The sequence below is a fragment of the Danio rerio genome, chromosome 7 (assembly GCF_049306965.1).
Source record: "Danio rerio strain Tuebingen ecotype United States chromosome 7, GRCz12tu, whole genome shotgun sequence".
Lineage (NCBI taxonomy): Eukaryota > Metazoa > Chordata > Actinopteri > Cypriniformes > Danionidae > Danio > Danio rerio.
The window spans coordinates 2,810,803-2,832,296 of record NC_133182.1 but is presented as its reverse complement, the minus strand read 5'-3'; the positions used below and the strand labels follow the sequence as shown (position 1 = coordinate 2,832,296).

Sequence of the window (21,494 nt, the reverse complement as noted above, 5' to 3'; positions counted from 1 at the left end):
GTGTGTGTGTGTGTGTCTTTTATCTATGTGTGTTTGTGTGTGTGTGAGAGTGTGTGTATGTGTGTATCTGATATGATTTTTATATGAGCGATATGATTGGATGGGAATAACAGGACTGATTATTATAGAATATTTTTGGTATATAATATGTTTATAGATGTATCATAATATTTTTGAGCTTGTTTTAATGAAAAAAAAATTAAAACTTGCAAATTATTGCTGTTATTTCTAAAAACAAGACCATATTTTTGATTGTCTAGGAGATAGTTGGGTTAGAAACAAGACAAAATCTCTAAGGGAAGTATTTTTCCAGTCTATGAAGTCATGACTACAGGTTAATGTAAAATAGTGTAGTAAAAGTACAAATGCAGCATTTAAAATGTACTCAATGAAAAGAAAATACACATTTTTTAAACTACTTAAAGTACGATTACAGTAGCCTGAGTGTTTGTAATTCATTACTTTACAGCAATGGATGTAGTAAACATTTTATATGTGTATTGTTGGCGGTTGATGGAGGGTGAAATTGTTGAAAAATCTTACATGTACAAGTGAATCCGAGCACTGAGGCATTGATTATTCATTAAAACAAAAATACATTCAATTAGCATCTACATCCAGCATAAACCACGGCGAATGAAGTTCTGCACAAGACTTTTGGCCAGCGGAGAAATTAAAATGGTCGTGCCCAACTGAGTCTGGTTCTCTCAAAGTTTTTTTTCTTCACTCATATCAGGTGAAGTTTTTTTTCCCTCTCCGCTGTCGCCACTGCCTCGCATGGTTCAGGATTGGTAGAGCTACGCATCGATGAATTTGCTCTTCAGTGTTTGAACTCTCAGTAATGATTAAATCACACTGAACTGAGCTAAACTGAACTGAACTTAAAACACTAAAACCTGAACCACACTGTTCCAGTTACTATGACCATTTATGTGAAGCTGCTTTGACACAATCTACATTGTAAAAGCGCTATACAAATAAAGCTGAATTGAATTGAATTGAACATCTACATACATGCACTCTGTTTACACATTAAAGTCTCATTACTGTATTCAACAACAGCTTAATGAAAAGTAGACATGTGATGTCACACAAGTTTCTTGCGATAAATGTTGAAGCTTTGAACACAATATATTGTATAGCAATATTGACATAAGCTTAAAAAGGTTACAGGTAATACCTCCTCTAGTTAACATTTAGTGGTGTAAAGTAACTTATTACAAATACTCAAATTACTGTAATTGATTATTTTCCTTAGGAATTTCTATAGTTTTAAAAATCTGTACTTTTACTCGTCCTTGAGCATATTTTTAGTGCAGTATCGGTACTTTTACTTCACTGCTGTCCTTCAACCTGCAGTCTCTATTTATTTTTTTTATTGTCTATGGGGATTAGAATAATCAGTCCTGCGAGTCCAATCAAATCATACATAGAAGGTAAATCACATCATACTGATCTACCTCAAGACATGGGCGATTTATAATTGCAGCAAACTGTTTGGAAGCATTAAAAGTGTCCAAGAAGATGTCAAAGATCTGTACACGCATTGACCCAGAGACTGTTTAGATGCAGGTCACTAATAAAAAGATGATCGATGTTTACTGTATGATGACCAAAATAGCCTTAAACACCCAGCAGACACGAGACATCAACATGACGTTAGAATGATGACATTTGGAGAATGGAGAATTTTATTTGAAAATGAAAATCATGTTGACGTCAGAACTCAGGATCAGTCCAACATCCAACCTAAAACCAACCAAATATCAATGTCTAATGATGTTACAGCTTGACGTTGTAGGGACGTCTATCAGACGTTGGATTTTGGTCACTTTCTAACACTTTCTATCATTTGACGTCGATACTGAACATCAAAATAACGTTATCCTTAGATGCTGACTAGACATTGAATTTTGGTCACCTGACATCACAACCTAAATCTAACCTAACATTAACGTCTTATGATGTTGTGTGCCTGCAGGACAATAACTAAATGCACTACAGAATGTTACGTTTACACACATCCACAAATTACATGTAAATGCATCAACTTTACACAGTGTAATACTCTTACTTTTGAAAGGGCTACTTTTTACTCCTACTTTGAGTAATATTTACAACTGATACTTTTACTCTACTCACACTACATTTTTAGGCAAGTAATGGTACTTTTACTTGAGTAGGATTTGTCAGTACCCTTTCCACCACTGCAAACTTTGGAAGCTTACTGAGCTCTTTCTCACTAGTATAAGATAACTCTGACTGGCCTCTGCATTCACAAGCTCAAATATGTTGATGATTGGCTGCAGTACTCAATGTTGCAAAACAGGTTGAAAATAGAAACCTGTGAATCTCCTAATAAAATACACACAGATAAATGCTGGAACACTTGAAAGCAGAACTAGGCTGAGCCTCTACTATATGTACTGCAAAATCCTTTGACAACACTGAACATGTGCAAAAAAGTCTATATATTTAACTGTTCTATAAACAAAGCTGCCAGCTGTATTTTATTTTATCCTAATTAGTGTGTAGATGGGATGAACACACAGGCATGTTGAGATGGGTGTTTTATAACAGATTGTTCAGGAACTGAAAACAGATTAGGAAAGGACGGACTTGACAAGGCTTGTTGAATAGACCAGTATTTCCATCAGCTCACACAGATGCTTTAGCAGAGGGAAAGTGAATGTCTGCTGAGAGGTGGACAGATTTAGTCCAGAGATCACCATGGATTCAAGGTGAGTTTCTTACTTGATTTAAAGTTTGATTAATTTTTGCTCCAGATAGCATCACCCTAATGATCAGGCAGGTTTTTAGGGGTTTTTCATCGTCAAATTGCAGTGATATTAGAAATCTTGGTGTCATCTTTGATCGAGCTCTGTGTTTTAATAGCCATGTTAAATCTGTTGTTCGTACATGCTTTTTTCACCTGAAGAACATTGCAAAAAAAAGAGATATTGTTTTAAAGGAAGAGATGAAGATGCTTGTCCATGCCTTCATTTCTTCTCGATTGGATTATTGTAATGTTCTGTTCTCTAGTCTGAACATTACTCCTGTGCTTAAGGCATTTCACTGGCTTCCTATTAGTTAGAGTATTAGAGTAAATTTTAAGAAAGATTAAGTAAGATTGAAAGATTCTGGTTATTACATATAGAGCTCTGCATGGTCAAGCACCCCTGTATATTAAAGATCCTTAAAGCAGTCACTCATGTAGCCCGTCTCTGAAGTCTTCTGGCAAAGACTTGTTAGCCATTCCCAGAACTCGCCTTAAGACTAAAGGTGAGTGTGCCTTCTGTGTGGTGGCCCCACGGCTCTGGAACTTTCTCCTGATGGCACTGAGAACTCTGGGATCAGTAGAACTTTTTAAATAACATTTAAAGACCCGTCTATTTGGTCAAGCTTTTAATTAACAGTATTTAGTGTTTCTGCATTTGGATTTTTCATTAGTTTTAATATGTTTTAACATGTTTTCTTTTATTATCATGTGTTCTTTTAGTTGTTTTCTCTTATTGTAAAGCACTTTGTGACTCAATGTCTGGGTGCTAAATAAATAAACCTTTACTTACATTTTCATCAATATGCTCAATGTGCATATGCAAGTGCGTGCATCAATGTGTGTGTGCATTTTGATGTTTTTTCTATTGTTAAATTCTGACATAAATATTGAAAGCTCTATATTTTACAGAAAGCCAAGTTCTTTGCAACGCAAGCCAAGTTTGATTCAGCAAGGTCCTCCAAAAAGATTCCGTCTACATACAGAGAGGAAAATACTTGATGATAACGGGAAAGTCAGAAAATGGACTTACGGTACAAAAGACGCCAGTAAACAAAACAAAAACATTCTGCTGGTTGGAGAGACCGGTGCTGGAAAGACAACACTCATCAACTCTTTCATCAACTACCTAATGGGAGTGAAGTTTGAGGATGAAATATGGAATGAAATCACAGAAGAAGAAGGAGGAGATCAGTCAGAATCCCAAACCTCTGAAATCACCATGTATGAGGTGTTTCATGTGAACAGCTCTATTTCTCTCACCATCATTGATACTCCAGGTTACGGAGACACTAGAGGACTGGAGAAAGATCTGGAGGTTGCTGAAAATTTAGCTTCTTTGTTTCAGAGCAACGATGGAGTTCGAGAAATCGATGCTGTGTGTTTTGTGATTCAAGCGGCCAAGAATCGTCTCTCAGACAGACAACACTACATTATCAGCTCAATTCTGTCTCTGTTTGGGAAAGACATTGTGAACAACATCGTGTTTTTAATCACACACTCTGATGGTCTTCCTCCTAAAAATGTCCTCGGTGCCATTAATAAAGCTAAAATCCCCTGCAGACGAGACCGAAGTGGCCAACCTGTTTATTTCCTGTTCAACAATCGTCAGGCTGAAGCTCGTCACAATGAGAAACGCTACAATCGAGCCCAAAGAGACGCCTGGGAGGACAGTATGAATGAGATGAAAGAATTCTTCGACTCTCTGGATGAAAAGAACAGAAAGAGTTTAGAGTTGACTTCATATGTCTTGATTGAGCGCATTCAGTTTGAAGCATTTATCTGCAACTTTCAGCAGAGAATCCAGGAGAAAGAGCTGAAGAAGGCAGAGAAACTTCAGATTTATGAAGCAATGACAAAAAACAAGGAAAAGATTGAAGAATCTAAGAACTTCATCATTAGAGTCAAAAAGACTGTCAAGATTAAAGTGCCCATTGAGAATGTGTCATGGAAAAACAGAAAGGCAACGACCTGCACCGTCTGTGAGGAGAACTGCCATGAGCTTGACTGCTGGTGGGTTTCTGGTCCCAAAAAATGTGAAGTCATGAAAAATGACTACTGCACTGTGTGCACGGGGAAGTGCCACTACAGCAAACACGTCAAAGAGACCAAGAAATACGTCTTCAGCACTTCCTACTTTGAGATGGAGTTTGATGAATTTACAAAGGAATATAAAAAAGCTCAAGAACAGACGAAGAGGTTTTCAATTATAATGGAAGATCTTGAAAAAGATCTGAAGGACATTGATGACCAAAAGTCAGTTCTTCTGTTCAATGCTTACAAAACCATCAAGCATCTGTCTCAGATCGCTCTAAAACCAGACTCTGCCTTCACACTCCAGCATCTGGACTTCTTCATCCCCAGAGTGAAGGAGGCTGGGAAAGAAGACTGGGTTCGGGAACTGGAGGAGATGAGGAGAATGGCAGTAGCTGAAGAAGCCAATAAAGACGCTCTGAGTTACCTGAAAGCTGGACTCACAAAACTCTTCATCAATGAGAAATGAAAAAAAAAAAAAAAAAAAAAGTCAACAGATGAAATAGTGAAGATAAGGAGACTGATTACAGTGAGAATGCAGGTTATGTTCTGTAGATCCCTTTTATAGTTCTTTTAAATGGTAATGCACTCTAGTCAAACATGCTTTTAAACTACAATATGGATAAATACTGGGGTACCTGATGGTGGCATCTGCTAACACTCAATTTTTCAATTGTGCTATTGTTGTTTGAGCATTTTTACATTAATTGCAAGGACCTTTAATTATTGCCTTTATTATAAGACTGCCCTCTGATTTTGTTGCCTGTTTTTACTTACATAAACTGCATTAAGCATTGTATTTGCTACAACTTTTTTGTATTAAGGGAAAAAAGAGATGGGAATGTTCAGCAAATTTAACAATAAAATAAACAAAAAACAAAAATATCCAAAGCTATTTTTTGTGGGACTTAATACTTTAAATACTTTAACATTGCCCCGCCCCCAAAACTCTTGGCTCCGCCCACACTCGTTACAACTACAAATCAGTTGTTGTGCTCTGCATCGTTGTGTACATGTATATACACTTTTGGAATGTGTGCATCCAATGTGTGCATCATGTGTATATATTACTGTAGTTGTTGTGTTACCCTAGCTGAATCACTAAAACATATGACTTCAAGAACTTTAGTATACCATGAAACACCGCAGTATTTTACCATGATTTACTATAATATTTTTGGGCTCTGAATGACTCACCAAATAGTTTCTGTCTGGAAAAAGATGTCAACATTTGGCTCTGCTGCCACCTGTTGATGGTACATGTTGCATCCTCTTCCTCTAAAGCATTATGCCAGGTAAGTGTTTTATTTTTATCACTATTTTTGTTTTCTTTGAGGAATTTGGAAAGCCTGCTTTCTAATTATCTTAGGCAATTTTAGTGTTAATCAAAAGCGTTGTTCATTTACAAAATAAACAGTTTACATTCATTTTAGATTCCCTGTTTCTGTAATATGGTCAGTGTCCACTAGAGGGTGAGGAGATCCTGAAGCAAAATGAGCTTTCAGATGACAACAGGACTGACACAATGAGTTTAAGGCTACTTATTGACACCTAAGCTGTGATGTGTGTGTATTAGTTGATTTAGTGCCATTCAGTTATACAAAAATATTTGTAGAAACAAAGAGTTACCTTTTTTCAAAGAAGATCTGCTTGCCAAGCTCCCTTAAAAGTAAGGTTGAGTTCTTGGTTGATGATTTACGTCAATTAAACAGAATCAAACTCATCAGCTCTCTGTTGGGAAACAGAAGCTAGAAATATTGTCCACACTGCAGATATGTAGTTTGTTAATTTTTTTTTATGCATTGCAATTTTATGACATTATAACTTATGATTGCAAAGAAAAAAGTAGCAGGGGCAGTAGGAGGGGCAGTAGTAGAAGTGAAAATAGCAGGGGCCACAGTAGGAGGGGCAGTGGCAGCAGCAGAAGGGGCAGTACCAGGGGCAGCAGGAGTAGCTGGGGCAGTAGTGGGGGCAGCAGCAGGCGGGGCAGTTGTGGGGGCAGCAGCAGGGGGGCAGTAAAGGGGGCGGCAGGAGGAGCAGTTGTGGGGACAGCAGTGGGAGGGGCAGTAATGGGAGCACCAGTAGGAGGAGCAGGAGCGCAGGCAGTGGGAGAAGCAGTAGCAGGGGTAGCAGTGGGAGGGGCAGTAATGGGGGCAGCGGCAGGAGGAGCAGTAGTGGGGGCAGCAGCAGGAGGGGCAATAGCGGGGGCAGGATGAGCAGCAGCAGTAGGAGTGGTAGCTAATACAGGAGCAGCAGGAGGAGCAGCATCAGGAGGAACAGCAGCAGTAGAAGTGGTAGGAGGGACAGGAGCAGCAGCAGGAGGCACAGTAGCGGGGGCAGGAGAAGGGGCAGTAGCAGGGGCAGTAGCAGGGACAGCAGGAGGAGGGGCAGTAGCAGGGGCAGCAGTAGGAGGAGCAGTAGCGGGGGCGGCAGCAGGAGAAGCAGCAGGAGGGGCAGGGGTGGCAGCAGGAGCAAATATTGGTGCAGCCGCTGGTACAGGAATTGCTGTAGGGGTTGTTGTCGGAGTTGCAGCTGTTGCAGGAGCGATTTGTGAAGGAGTTACTGGATACAAAGCAGCAGAGGAAGCTGATTCAGTGCTTGATGCCATTAAGCTTGCAGCCAAAGCTAACTATGAGAATTCGAAAGGGGTTGTTGAAAAAGCTGAACAGCTCCCTTTAAATGTTTTCAAGAAGTTTTAGAACAATTAATTCATGTTGAAGTATTACACATTGTTTTCGTGTTCCTAAAATATTTGACATTGATGTGTAGAAATGACGTGGTATGATTTGATTTATTTTTGATAAATACTGTTGTTAATAATTACTGTCCTTATTCTGAGTTTCAGGGGAACTTCTCAGAATATACCTTACCGCTTGTTAAGTCGTGACATCTTGAACACTGTTTCTGGGTCCAAGCCTCTACTCATTTGAATTGAGAAAATTTTTGTTTATGACCACTTTATAGTCGCACATTAAACAGAATTTTATATAGAATCATGGTGTACACAACAGTCTCGGAACTCTGCATCACCAATATTTTAAAAGAATATGAAAAATAATGTATCACTTTCTGGCTATCGGATATTTTGGTGATTTTCGAAAGTATTATGTCGCTTTGTAAACGTTTATTATCATCATTTGGTCTGGAGTCATAATTGCCATTTGTAATTATTATTTATTTATTTAATAGTTTTTGTTTTACAAAGGTTTATTTCTGAAGATTTTGATGTAATTTGCTCCTTCTGTGGTCCCCGACTAAAGATTTATCTCACATTTTTTGAAATATGAAAATGCAACACAATCTCACGGCAGTTAGTAACTTTGATTTAGTGGCTAAGTTGTATGAATTTGTACGATCTAATTCGTTCAATTTAGTACGATTTGCTCATCACCCAATGACGGTTGGGGTTAGGGGTGGGGTTGGGTGCCACACCTCCTTTTTAAAATCGTACATTTTTGTACGACTGAATTAATTCATACAAATTAGCCACTAAACTATTAAAAATGTAAAATACTTACGTTTCCTCATAAGATCAGGTTGGAAAATGTTATTTTAGGATATAATAATCAGAATAAACATCCAGATTTTTTTTTTATTATTTATTTAATCTTATTATATTTTTGGCTCTGAATCTGTTTAAAAGTTAAAATTCTGTTTTGCTTGCTGGCGTGTAATGTGATATAATTTCAAGAGTTCCCACTTAGATATGCTTGGCACTTATAGCAGGTTTGGCATGCTGTCCCGGAAGAGAACCCTGAGCTCAAAGATATTTGAGCCCAGGACTCCCGCCCGGTCTAGAAGCATATCAGGAGAACCGAGATCAGGTAGGATCGATCGCTCCCCCTTTAGAAGGGGAGAAAAAGGAGGAGATGGGGTGGAAGGGGGGATTCATCCAAAACGAAGATAGAGCAATAAGGAGAAAGTGATCCATTTATAATAAGCTAGGATCATTCTGATTGGATTATTACTGATTACGGATGAGTGGCCAGCGATGCACAATCATATCACGTGCTCCTCTCGAAATTAGTTTATGAAACTTCACGTAATGTAAATGTTTCATTTTGTTATAATAAAAAAGAGAAAATGAGAAAGTGAAAAATTAGGTAAAGTTATGGCTTTTAACAGCAGTAAAAACATTGATCTCAGAATTAATTTTACATTTTTTTAATCTTGTTTGGAAATTTTTTTATACATAAGCAAAACTTACATCATGTGCACTTATGGCGCGACGCAGCTGGCTCTTAAAGGGAATGGGAGATGAGACTCTGATTGGTTTATTCTCAAAACACACCAATAACTCATTATGAAAATAAACTCAACCCTTTTAGACCATCCCGTCCTTAAATTAGCAAAAATGCATTCTGACATGCCCTGAAAGCGTTTGCGCCCTGCGTTTTGCGCTCTGCGCATGGACCGTCAAAATAGAGCCCTTTATGTTGTGTACTATAAAACGAATGTTTGTGTCATTAAAATTAAAAATGTGTTGTGCAGTTTTGATTTGTTGTTTTTCATGTTGCCAGCCACCGCCAGCATTTTGGATGATTTTCACCAAATTTTTGATGTTCATATTCATGTCATAATACATTCTCATATAAACATGAGATTATTATAGTATGTCAGGATAATGAACTGAGCCTTTGTTTTAAACACAAAAAGTATTTTATTTTGTTTTCATGTGCTCATGTTTTATAACTTGAAATACAACAGTATTATCTGAATTGTTTTTAAAACAGATTTTGTTGCAAATAGTTGTATAATTCTACAATGTAAAATTAATTAACCGCTCATCTTACTTACTATAATCAGTTTTACATTTTTCAGAAATACTCATTCGTAATTGCAGTTACATGTAAGAATGAAAATTGCATATATTAAGACACTCCCTTGCACACACACACAAAAAAAAATTCTTCCCATCTGGTTAGTTCTCAAAATATAAAGAAATGATAAAAACAATGTATTGGAAGTAGAATAAGCAATATAAAAACCACTGAAAGCTTTGAGGAACAGCAAAATATATATATATTTTTTTTTTTGAAAAGTTGTGTGATGACTAAAACTACTTTTATCTCTCTAGACATTTACATATTTGCCAATGATTTTTCCAAAGCTAATTACACTGCGTTGAAAGTACACATTTTTGCAATTATTCCGTTCCCTGACAACAAACCCTTATCCTTGGCATTGCTAGCCCCATGCAGCACTAACTGGGCTACAGTACAGGAAGGCTAGAATGAAAGCCCAGAATCGTGAACCCTTACTGAAAAAACAGGTGACTCCTGTTCATCATCATCATCTCCTCATTATCATCATCATCATTATCATCATAAGAGTTTAGTTTGGTATCTTTGGTTGTAGTTCTTGCAGCTCTTCTCTTAGTTTATCAAGAATGTTTCTCAGCTCTTTCTCAGTCTCTCTTATTGTTTTCACAAATTTCATGATCTCAGTCCGCAGCTCTTGCTGTTTTGTGTTTCTCAGATTCTTTCTCTTGCTCTGTTCGGATTTTTGTTGAGCCTCTCTTGAAGCTGTATCTTTGCGGAGGTTATGAATTTCTCTGGCATCGAGAGCAACAAAGAAGACGTCAACAGCTATGAACAGTGCAGATAAAACTCCAGTAGCCACTTCAGCTGAACGAACAACTCTTGCAGTTTGAACTGCTACTTTCCCAGCCTTTGCAGCTTTAGCTGCACAAACAAAGTGCGGATATATTACCTCTGATTGGAAAAGTCGGACGACAACCTTTAGCATTCCAATGCCTTTATTCCCAGACTGTTCATTAGACTGTAAATTATCGATTTCATGATTTATTTGTTGATGTTCAGTGCCAACTGCTATTTGTATGTTTTGGATGCAACAGCTTGTGGAGCTAATTTTGTCTTGTAACTCTGTTATGATTCTTTTGATACTTCGCCGGTTTGAACACTGATGAATCATTTTTGTCACATTGCTCACTCCAGCTGTTACTCCACCAGCAGTTGAGACACCGATTCCCACCCCAGTTACTATCAGAGACGCTCCGAAAGTGGCTGGAGTTAATACAACTCCCACCACAGTTGTGATTGCTCCAAGCAGTCCTATCACTCCTCCTGTCAGTCTACTGACTGTTGTGTTGAAGTGGACTTTCTCCAAACCAGCAGCCAACTTTTCCAGTACATCTAGAGTTTTATAAAGCTCTTCAATAGTTTTTGTGCTCTGAAAAAAAAAAAAGTTTAATGAAATATGAATTATTTGCATGATGATTAAAATAAAATGCAAATAGTTTAATGCAATTTAATGTATAAAAGAAATACTGTAGGTAAGTAACCATTTTATGAAGGTGTTTGATGATAAAAGGCCTGGTCAAGATCTCACTGACAGATGGACGGTTTGCTGGATCAACCTGAAGTGTGTCTTTTACCAGCTCACGGAGGTCCTCAGAGAAGGTCTCAGGAAGATCTTCATAGGAGCTGGTGAGTATCTTTGAACTGGTCTCGTCTGTGTTTTTTCCTCTGAACTAGAGAAAATGTGTGGTTACTAGATGGTGAAAGTTTTTTATAAAAACTACGGTATTTCTATGGGCTCCCACTGAGACTAAACAATAACTGTTCAAACTATCTGTTTTACCCCTTATCACCAGAACACTCCATCTTAGCTGGGGTTGTCTTGAGGAAAGGAAGATCAGAGGACCTTTTGTCATGTTCACCACAATCAAATACTGCAGAGATCGCTGGTGAACTACAATTTAGTCAAGAACTACAAATCCCTACATTCCGCTACACATACACCTGGTTTCACTTCACTGATCACACACACAGCTGAATCCTGTCATTATTGATTGTTTGGACTAATTATACACCCTGCACCTGTCTGTTTTTTTTTTTTTTGTTTTTTTTGTATGGTATGTTGTTAATGTGCTGTGTTCCTGCACCTTGTCTTAGTTTCTTGTTTTGTTTATTACTGTTCTTCTGATACTTTGATTTTTGGATGCCCTGTTGTTTTTTTTGTTGTCTGCACAATTATTTATTCATTAAATGCACTTGGATCACCGTCTTCTCAACGTACCGTGACACCTTTATTCTTGACCTGGAAATTGTGGATCTGATTGCATCTCAAGAGATGGCATAGCTGCTTACGACATGCCTTTGTGTAGTCAGTCTTTGCGGAGAGATCCATTGGTAACTTTTCCTCCATGGAACTTTTAGGCTGAGGTGTGCAGACTGAGACCTGTCGGTAGTTTTGAAAGCTCTTTCTATGACTCCATTGGAACTAATTGATTTGGTTTGAGTCAATTTATCATCGTAATAATTGTATTTTTTTGTTGCCGTCTCTTCTTTATAGAGGCTTCCAGGCTCTGTTAGTTGTACTGACATGGTCTTGGGTTTTCACCTGTGTTGGTGAAAATTGTTCTCTACTACAGGCCTGGCTGTGTGCCTAGGCCTATAGTGCGTTGTCTAGTGCTACAGCATGCCGATGTCCACAGAACTGCCATGTGTAAAAAGACTGATTGGCTTTTCGTTTTGGTTCACCCAAGAATTGTTGCAATGCAACCATGCAGAGTCTGAGGAAGTGTATGGTCAAGGCTATTTAAGTTCACTCAAGCTCACTAGGGGTATGGGAACTTCAAAGGCATATTTCTGGGGTTTCTCTTCATGACATGTGTAATCCATCAGGCTAGTCTGCCCCGCATATATATCTCAAAATTTAGAATTTGGTTCTCAATCACATGCCTCCATTCCTTTCTTTTAGGGGGTAACCATGATGTTCTATTATATTGAAACGATATAATTTGTGGTGTATTTCTTTATTTCCTAATGAACATGTTATTTAATTATTTGATCAAATCTGTAGTTAAAGGAATATTTTACCCAAAATGAAAAATTCTGTTATTTTCCTACCCTTTGGTTGTTTCAGACCTTTATGGTTTTCTTTCTTCTGTTAAATACAAAAGAAAACCTTCTGAAAAAAGCTGGAAACCTGTAACCATTGACTTCCATAGTACTTTTGGTTACAGAATTCTGCTTTCTTTAAAATATCTTTTTTTTTTTTTTTTGCTAAAAAGAAACTCATAAATGTTTGGACATGTTTAAGGGTGAGCAAATAGTTGTTGTTTTTTTTTTTTAAATGGAGTGGTCTATTTCTTCAGCAGTTACGTTGTACTGGCTAAAGCATAAATGTGGAAAGAATCAATGATTTAAAGCATTTATTCAAGCAAAACATGCTCAATATCTGATGAAAATAAACTTACCCCACACTTCAGCATACACATCTCATAAATGATACATCCCAGACTCCAGACTTCCCTAAACAATGTTTACAAACATGTTAGTTTCACTGTTCAGAAGTTGTGTAATCATAATAGTTTTAATATTTTTTTATATGTTTATTACGATTTCTCATCATAAGGTTTGCCACTCAGAATCTCAGGAGGAACATATAACAGATCTTTAGTTTCTGCTTTTTCTACATCAATGGACCTGATAAAATAGAAACATTGTACAGATCATTCATTTGCTCATACATGGACTATACTGTGATTAGTCTGTGACATACTGCAGATTTTATACCATTCATTAATCGCTCCAAACTCTCCAAGACGAATGGCTCCACATGCAGTAAAGAATACACTCTGCCAAAAGAAGCCACACAATTATTATCAATCCTTAGAGCGGCACATCTTTGCATATCATAGGTATGTAAAAGGGTGTCTAATGCCATTTCCTCTTTTAACTTTAGATAATGTGTAATGTATATATGTGAGTCTACACATCAATGTTGCAACTCAAAGTTGAATGCAAAGGGAGACATTGTTATTTAAAGAGTTAGCATAGGACGGTCTAAAGCAAATGGCTGGTGAACTTATACTGCAACTAAAAATATCCAGGTTAGTGACATTACAAACCCTTCTCCTTTAAGGAGAAGTGCTTAAACTTGTACACTTTATTCTTAACATGTATCTTTAGTGATAAGGTAAGCCATAAATGCTGTGAATAACGCTGAAAAAATAAATCAAGTTCTACTCAGAGTACATTCATTCCTCTCTTCCTCACAGACCTTCCTTCACTTTTCACAGCTTCGTTGCTTGCTTTTGTCATTTCCGGGTTTGTCTGGGATTTTACTCTTTCAGCTACATGTTAACTATGGTTATGTGTTTGCCATTGTAGTAAAACAGATGCACATGGAAGCTCATGATCAACACTTCAATGTGACGGCCGTGAACACACTGTTTATTACTGTAGGAGACGTGACATTTCTGGACAACTTCCTCTAGCCAGTCAGTGCATCACAACACACTCTGCCAGCTAATCGATCAGTGTGCCTTCATTGAACGAGGAAATAAGCCTGCTGTTTTGAAACTAGTTGAAAAGCAGTGTACAATCCTGGCAAAAATATGTGAAATTCAAGTCTTTAAATCCCCATTAGACCAGCCCTTTAAAATGAATTGTAATGTAATGTAATGTAATGTGTATTTATTTAGCACATTTATCGTGTATGGCCATACACCCAAAGTGCTTCACAATAATGAAGGGGGGGTCTCTCCACACCACCACTAGTGTGCAACATCCACTTGGATGATGCGACGGCTGCCACAGGAAGTATATATATATATATATATATATATATATATATATATATATACTATTCATGGTAATAATTGTAAAATGTGTTTAGTAAATAATATTATACAGTACATTGATTTCTAAGTGTTTGCTTAAAAGAGCATCCAGAAGAAACCCACACGAACACAGGGAGAACATATATTCAGTTTTATATATATGTATACAGTTAAAGACAGAATTATTAGCCCCCCTTTGAATTACTATTTTTTTAATATTTCCCAAATGATGTTTAACAGATTCAGGAAATGTTCACAGTATGTCTGATAATATTTGTTCTTCTGGAGAAACTCTTATTTGTTTTATTTCAGCTAGAATAAAAGCAGTTTTTAATTTCTTAAACACCATTTTAAGGTCAAAATTATTAGACCCTTCAAGTTTTTTTTTTTTTCGACTGTCTACAGAACAAACCATCATTATACAATAACTTGCCTAATTACCCTAGTGAAGCCTTTAAATGTCACTTTAAGCTGTATAGAAGTGTCTTGAAGAATATCTAGTCTAATATTATTTACTGTCATCATGACAAAGAGAAAATAAATCAGTTATTAGAGATGAGTTATTAAAACTACTATGATTAGAAATGTGCTGAAGAAATCTGCTCTGTTAAACAGAAAATGGGAAAAAATAAACAGGGGGGCGAATAATTCAGAGTGGCTAATAATTCTGACTTCAACTGTATATATGTATATATACTGTAACTTTTGTTGTTATTGCCGTAATATTACTTAAAATAAATAAATAATTGATCACACAGTGCAATCTGTCATGACTGCAGCAAACTACGAGCCCCAAAATGTCCGGCTTAGCAGCTTTGTTTTTAACTCCACCCCCAGCCGTGCTTCATGTTAAATGCACCTCTTGTGTCATATTTTGTTTGCCATCATGTCCTCGTTTGACCTATGTCAGTGAGTTTATTTGATTTGCCATGCCTTGCGTGAAGTCTGTTTTTGTTTTGCCACGTAATTGTTTTTGTACTTCAGTATACTTAAAGGTGCTTTCACATCTGTAGTTTGGTTCATTTGGTCTGGACCAAACACAATAAATGATCCATTGTAGCATTTTCTGCCGTCTTTGGGTCGTTTTCACACCACACTGCTGGCTTTGGTCCGAACCAGTTGAAAAGAACCAAAATGCAGTTATGTGACAAAACCTTCATCACTCATTGGCCAGACGTATTTTTGAAACTGCTTATCGATTGGTCAGAATTCATGTGCTGGAAAATGCCAATGAACTCCCGCAAGTAAACAAACCGGCAGACACAAAATGTCGCTTTTTATTATGGAGGGACGACTGCGCTGCGCTGATTGTATCCCTGCTCATAGTATACTACATAGTTTGTTTACATCACTTCAGACAAACTTTACATTTTGAAAATGAAGCATGGCTGTGGATAAAAAACAATGTTTTAATGCATTGCAAATGGTGATGCTGCATTGCAGGTCACTTCAAGAGGTGTGAATTAATTTAGCTAAACTGCGACATGGTCATCTTCTGAAAATTACCAACGATCCATCAGGTAATGTTTTCCCCTCTCTCTCTCTGTTGGTAAAGCGCTGTCAACAAATATTTTTCCTCCATATCCCATAATGCACAACAAATCAGCCTACGGCAGCTGAATTAGTCCAAAAAGGCGCAGTACTTTTTTGCGGTTGGTTCTGTTTTAGTTCGGATCATATTCTCACCACAATGAACCGCTCCAGGGTTCCTTTGAAAGCGTATCGAGACCACCTCTTCAAGGAGGTCTCGGTATGCATTTTTGGACCGCTTTTGGTGCGCACTCAAGTACAATTGCTGCATTCACACCTGCCCAAACAAACCGCACCAAGAGGGAAAACAAACTCTAGTGCGATTCAACCCAACTAAATAAGTCAGTTGTGAAAGCACCCTTAGGGCGTACTCACACTATGCTATCCATACCGTTCCCAGGCCTGTTTCCTGGATCATTTGAGAAGTGTGAGTGCACTGAATTAGGCTCAGGCACTGTTAACTTGGCCAGCCCTGGCCCGGTTGTAAGAGGCAGGGCCGGAGTGAGACTCTTTTTCAGCCCTGGAGTTTCAAGTCTTAGACCGGCCCACCTCAGTTCACCACTGACTATATTAAAATAAGGTCATTTCCAATTGAGTTTCTAATGACACTATCACGTCTTTTTTGAGAAAACAGCTGTTTTAGAACTTCAAATGTTCAACAAGCCTTACAGTATTGTATGTCGTAACAATAAAAATTAAATAAAAAAATTACTTAGATGAGGACTGAACCCAGGTTGGCAGCGTCATAACCTAACATGCTAACCACAGTACTACAACATCTGTACAATGATTGGTGACTTATCTAGTTATATCATCATTAAAAGGCTACAAGAAAATAAAAAAAAGAGCAGAGCTGCGGTAAAATAATGAATAAGAAGGCTGTGGTCAAGAAAATAAATAAATTATTTTTAAAAAGTGTGACTGCTGAGAGCAACAGATTCTGGAGCTAGGGACACCGGCCCTCGCGGCCAAAAAACGGACCGGCCCACCGGGAATTCTCCCGGTCCTCCTGATTAGCCAATCCGGACCTGGTAAGAGGTGTGCCTGAGCGCGGTTCACTTGGGCTTTGGCGCGGTACGTTTGTAGTGTGAGTGCAAAACGTGCCAAAGCCCGAAACTGAAAGCGAGACGTGACTTTTAAAGGACTGTTTCATATGAATTAATTAATCATTCTTACTGTTCAGTGAACACAAACTGTCAGAATTTATTAAAGACACAAACCCCTCATTGCCCCACAGCTGCACCTTCAGCAAACCTCCTAATCCCTGCAGCGTGAGGGATTTATGATTGTTTATGAGCGCCAAAAGTGGCGGATCTGTTCGGCGAAATATCTGACTGCGAGTCACTGCATCCCAAAAGATATAACTAGAGAAATCTCCACTGTGCTAAGCAAGAGCACTTACTGAACAGCGCATCATCATGACGTAAGCGTGCCCAGGCTTGATTTTAATGTGAGTGCGGGCCATTGGGGAGACGGGAGAGGGGACAAGCGTGCTTTGGCCCAGTTCGAGGCAACTGTACATAGTGAGAGTATGCCCTTAGTCTACATCAATGGACTTGTCACAATTAGTTTTCACATATCACAAGATTACTATTGTTAAACTGGTACCAACTATAAAACAAGCTTTCTAAAACTTTCAAAAGGGCAGTGAACACATTTTTAAGTATTCCTGAAAAGAGCTGCATTTGTACCTTGGGCTGCAGGTTTTTATGAAGGATCTGTTGATCATGCAGGTATTTTAATGCCATGCACATCTTCGCAGTCCAGTCCACAATCTGAAAATTGGAAAAATGTAAATTTACAAATTTGTTTTGATTTTTATAATCAAATAATAATTTTATTCCTTCACAATTATGTTTATTTTTTTAATTTTTTAATTTTCCTTTTTTTAAATACAAAACTTGTGACTGAACACGAAGAGGAAGTCTGCAATAATAACACAATATTGACTGATATCTATACTATTATGATACTATTCTGTGGATCAGTTATCCAACATCTTGATTTAAGTATTTACTCATCCAGTTCGTTATTTCTTGTGTAGATAACAGCACAGCGGCTGTGTAGTTTCATAATCAAGTATTTAATGTAAAGTTTCTGAATCTGCACACATACCTCAGCCTCAGAAAATCCATTCGTTGTCTCTGTTTTGAGTTTGATTTTCTGAGCGAGATCTCCACCCTCGCAGTGCTCCAGTACTAGATACAGACGGTCACCATCTGAAAGCACATTCAACAATCACCTTTTTCTTTTATTACTTCAGTTAAAAGAAGGATAAAAGAGTTTTGTGAAGCTTCTCTCAACCTCTGATGACTTGCTTGTGATGGACAATGTGTGGATGATTCAACTGCAGGAGAAAATCTGACACTTTGTCCTGAAAACAGACAGTCACATGTATTAAAACTTCTCAGTTTAATCCAATTTAAAAAGATTAATCAAGATATAATCAATAAGTGCATCTTACCTGGTCGGCTTTCAGCGCTTTAATGACAAACTGATCACCATTTTTATCTTTCACTTTCATCATCTGCGGATCTTCACTCACCACCGTGTAGCCCTCTTTCTTTAGTTCTGATTGTTTGTTGCCCATATCTGAAAATTTCAGCATTGATATGGAATTCATGAATGCATTTGTTTACCAGATAACATGTTACCAAATGGCATACAATCAGTTCAGTATTTAGTAATCAGAATACTCTAATTGTCAAACATTATAATCTACATTTCACAAAGCAAATATTTTCTTACCTGAAGAATATGCCTAATTCTTTTAGAACTTATAAGTTTATCTTTTTGTCTTTCACCAAACAGACCCCAATATCAAATGCAGCTGAAAAGAGATATGCCTCCGTAATATAAGGCACATAAGGGTGTGGCACAGCTTTATTTTCTGTTATTCTGACAGTCACTTGGCATGACTGTTAAAAAAAAAAAAAGTAAGCACGTTCTGACAAGTTGCAATCAAATTAATTTAGCTGTAGTTTAAATAAATTAAAAAGAGGAAAAAAATGTTGGAGTTTTGCATTTTGTTGTGCATCAGATTCATGTTCACTCATTCAATTTTCTTCAGCTTAGTCCTTTATTCATCAATGAACCGCCAACTTATCCAGCATATGTTTTACACAGTGGATGCCCTTCCAGTCACAACCCAGTACTGGGAAACACCCATACACTCTCACATTTACACAAACACATACACACACACACACACACACACATACACATACACAACAGTCAATTAAGTTCATCAATTCCCCTATGGCACATGTATTGGGCGGTTGGGGAAACCAGAGCACCCGGAGGAAACCCACGCCAACACAGGAGAACATACGAACACAGAAATGCTAACTGGCCCAGCCAGGGTGCATCAGAGAGTTTGAAATATGAATACATTTCTCATAAAATGTGGTCTGATCAAACTCTTATAGATAGAACACAATCTGACTAACTTATAACACACAATTAATTGTACTTTTCACTTATTCAGCTAGGAGTTCAAGTAAGCTTATTTATAAAGCACATTTATCACAGCAATGCTGGCCAAAGTGCTGACCAGACCATAGGATAGGGCGAGAGTAAGGAAATTAAAACAATCCATGAAAAAAAAAAAAAAAAACTTTTAAAAAGCTCAAGTGTGGCAAATGAAAGCGAACTGATGTCTTGTAGACAGTTTTTAGCAGCTTATTAAAATTGTGACCCATTTCAAGAGTTCCCACTTTGATGTGCTTAGCGTTAATAAAAGGTTTGGCATGCTGTCCCGGGAGAGAACCCTGAGCTCGGAGATACTTGAGCCCAAGGCTCCCGCCCGGTCAATAAGCATATCAGGGGATCTGAGATTATGTAGGTCTCAAGAGCTCCCCCTTAGAAAAGGGAGGAAACGGAGGAGATGGGGTGGAAGTGGGGCATCTTCCAAAACGAAGATAGAGCAGTATGGAGAAAACGATCCATTTAGAGTAAGCTTGGATCACTTTGATTGGATTATTATTGAATACAGATGAGCAGCCAGTCGTGCTCAATCATATCACATACTATTTTGCTAATAGTTTAGTCAGATTGTATTCATCCATAATTGGCACTTACTGTAAAGTAGATGAGAGCACATCATTAAATCTTAAAATGCAGGGTTCCAAATAATGCATTGATGTTGTCACGACCCAAATCAATTAAATTAACCTTTACTAATTTAACTAGACCAGGGGTCGGCAACCCGCGGCTCTAGAGCCGCATGCGGCTCTTTAGCGCTGCCCTAGTGGCTCCCTGGAGCTTTTTCAAAAAATGTTTGAAAACGGAAAAAGATGGGGGAGGTAAATATATTTTTGTTTTAATATGGTTTCTATAGGAGGACAAACAATCTTAATGTTTTCCAATGCTGTAAAAGTGTGTAGAATATGTATTTTCAACATTTCTGTCAACGAAGATTTGCGTCATCCTGCGACACACGGAATAGGCAGGTGGCTGTTGTAAACAATCAGGCGGCTGTGTGATGCGCCATGGAGCGTAAGCTGTATTTGCCACAGATGTACAGCGGGGCACGCTCTCTCATTTTCCCTCCCTGAGAGAATTCAAAGAAGCCCATCACGATCACTCACTCAACGGTGATTATTTACAAGGTGCGATCGTTGATATGCAAACTGCATTTGGGAGCAGATTTTGCGAGTGGCGAAAGGAAAAAACGAGACTGTCTTTCCTTGTCACACACCCCTGGAGATTGACCCTTCCTTGTTGAGCACATTCTCAGTAAGGGGCACGTTATGCACGTTCATTTTGATGTTGTTGTTTGGAATCCTCAAAATAAAAAAACATCAAAAATCTGATTTCTTTACTGCATTTCATTAATTTCATCAAAGCAAAACATGATGCATTAATATTGTAATGAAGTTAAACTTTAACATTAAACATAATTCATTAATATTGTAATGAAGTTAAACTCGAACATTAAACATAATGCATTAATATTGTAATTAAGTTAAACTTGAGACGGCATCGTACAACAGAGTAGTCACGTGGTGTGTCATTCTCCGGATGCACTGCAGGGAAAAAAAAAACATTTAATCATGAAGGCTCAGTATGTATTTGTAGCCAACTAAATCATTTTTATAGTAGGCTAATATAGCTAATATAAATACATACAGCATGTGTTGCCATCATTATAAGGCTTATAAGGCTTTTAATTTTTTGCGGCTCCAGACATATTTGTTTTTGTTTTTTTTGGTCCAGTATGGCTCTTTCAACATTTTGGGTTGCCGACCCCTGAACTAGACTGAACATAAAAACAAGTTGTCCACCTTCCAAAAAACTACAAAATGCAAGAATTGTATTGATTCAGCTCATTTTAAATAAGCAGTTTGAATAAGCGGCAAATCTTTTTGAGTTCCTGTTCTTGCCAATATAGATAGAGGGAAGATTAATTCATGATAATTTTGAGCGGCTTTGTTTAAAATGAAACAGAAACTAACATCAAACAACAGTTAGATCTTGCAAATGAAGGCAAATTAGGCTGAGACACGAATGTGCTGTTTGTTTGATCTCCTGTTATTTTTGGGGAAATCCCATGACTGTTAT

The 21,494-nt window shown here is 37.7% G+C and overlaps 2 protein-coding genes across 2 annotated transcripts; one reads left to right on the top strand and one right to left on the bottom strand.

The window, feature by feature from the left end:
* Positions 1–2,367: 2,367 nt before the first annotated feature.
* On the top strand, positions 2,368–5,672 carry si:dkey-187j14.1. Its single transcript, XM_073907885.1, has 2 exons — positions 2,368–2,741; positions 3,689–5,672. Exons 1-2 carry the CDS (start codon positions 2,731–2,733, stop codon positions 5,277–5,279), a joined length of 1,602 nt encoding a protein of 533 aa, XP_073763986.1. The 5' UTR covers positions 2,368–2,730; the 3' UTR covers positions 5,280–5,672.
* A 3,288-nt stretch (positions 5,673–8,960) lies between these two features.
* si:ch211-217i17.1 lies at positions 8,961–20,851 on the bottom strand. The gene is made up of 10 exons (XM_073907876.1): positions 18,681–20,851; positions 18,397–18,524; positions 18,237–18,306; positions 18,048–18,151; positions 17,624–17,707; positions 13,354–13,415; positions 13,177–13,263; positions 13,035–13,089; positions 11,115–11,303; positions 8,961–11,002 (listed from the first exon to the last, which is right to left on the bottom strand). Exons 2-10 carry the CDS (start codon positions 18,520–18,522, stop codon positions 10,145–10,147), a joined length of 1,635 nt encoding a protein of 544 aa, XP_073763977.1. The 5' UTR covers positions 18,523–18,524; positions 18,681–20,851; the 3' UTR covers positions 8,961–10,144.
* Between the last annotated feature and the right edge of the window lie 643 nt (positions 20,852–21,494).

Excerpts from the sequence above, each read along its gene's own strand:
- si:ch211-217i17.1 (XM_073907876.1), bottom strand. The coding sequence starts at position 18,522 with ATGGGCAACAAACAATCAGAACTAAAGAAAGAGGGCTACACGGTGGTG. Across the intron at positions 13,090-13,176 it reads AAACCTTATGATGAGAAATC|GGAAGTCTGGAGTCTGGGAT; the intron begins GTAATAAACATA and ends AACATTGTTTAG. Across the intron at positions 11,304-13,034 it reads TGTGTATGCTGAAGTGTGGG|TTCAGAGGAAAAAACACAGA; the intron begins GTAAGTTTATTT and ends CATTTTCTCTAG.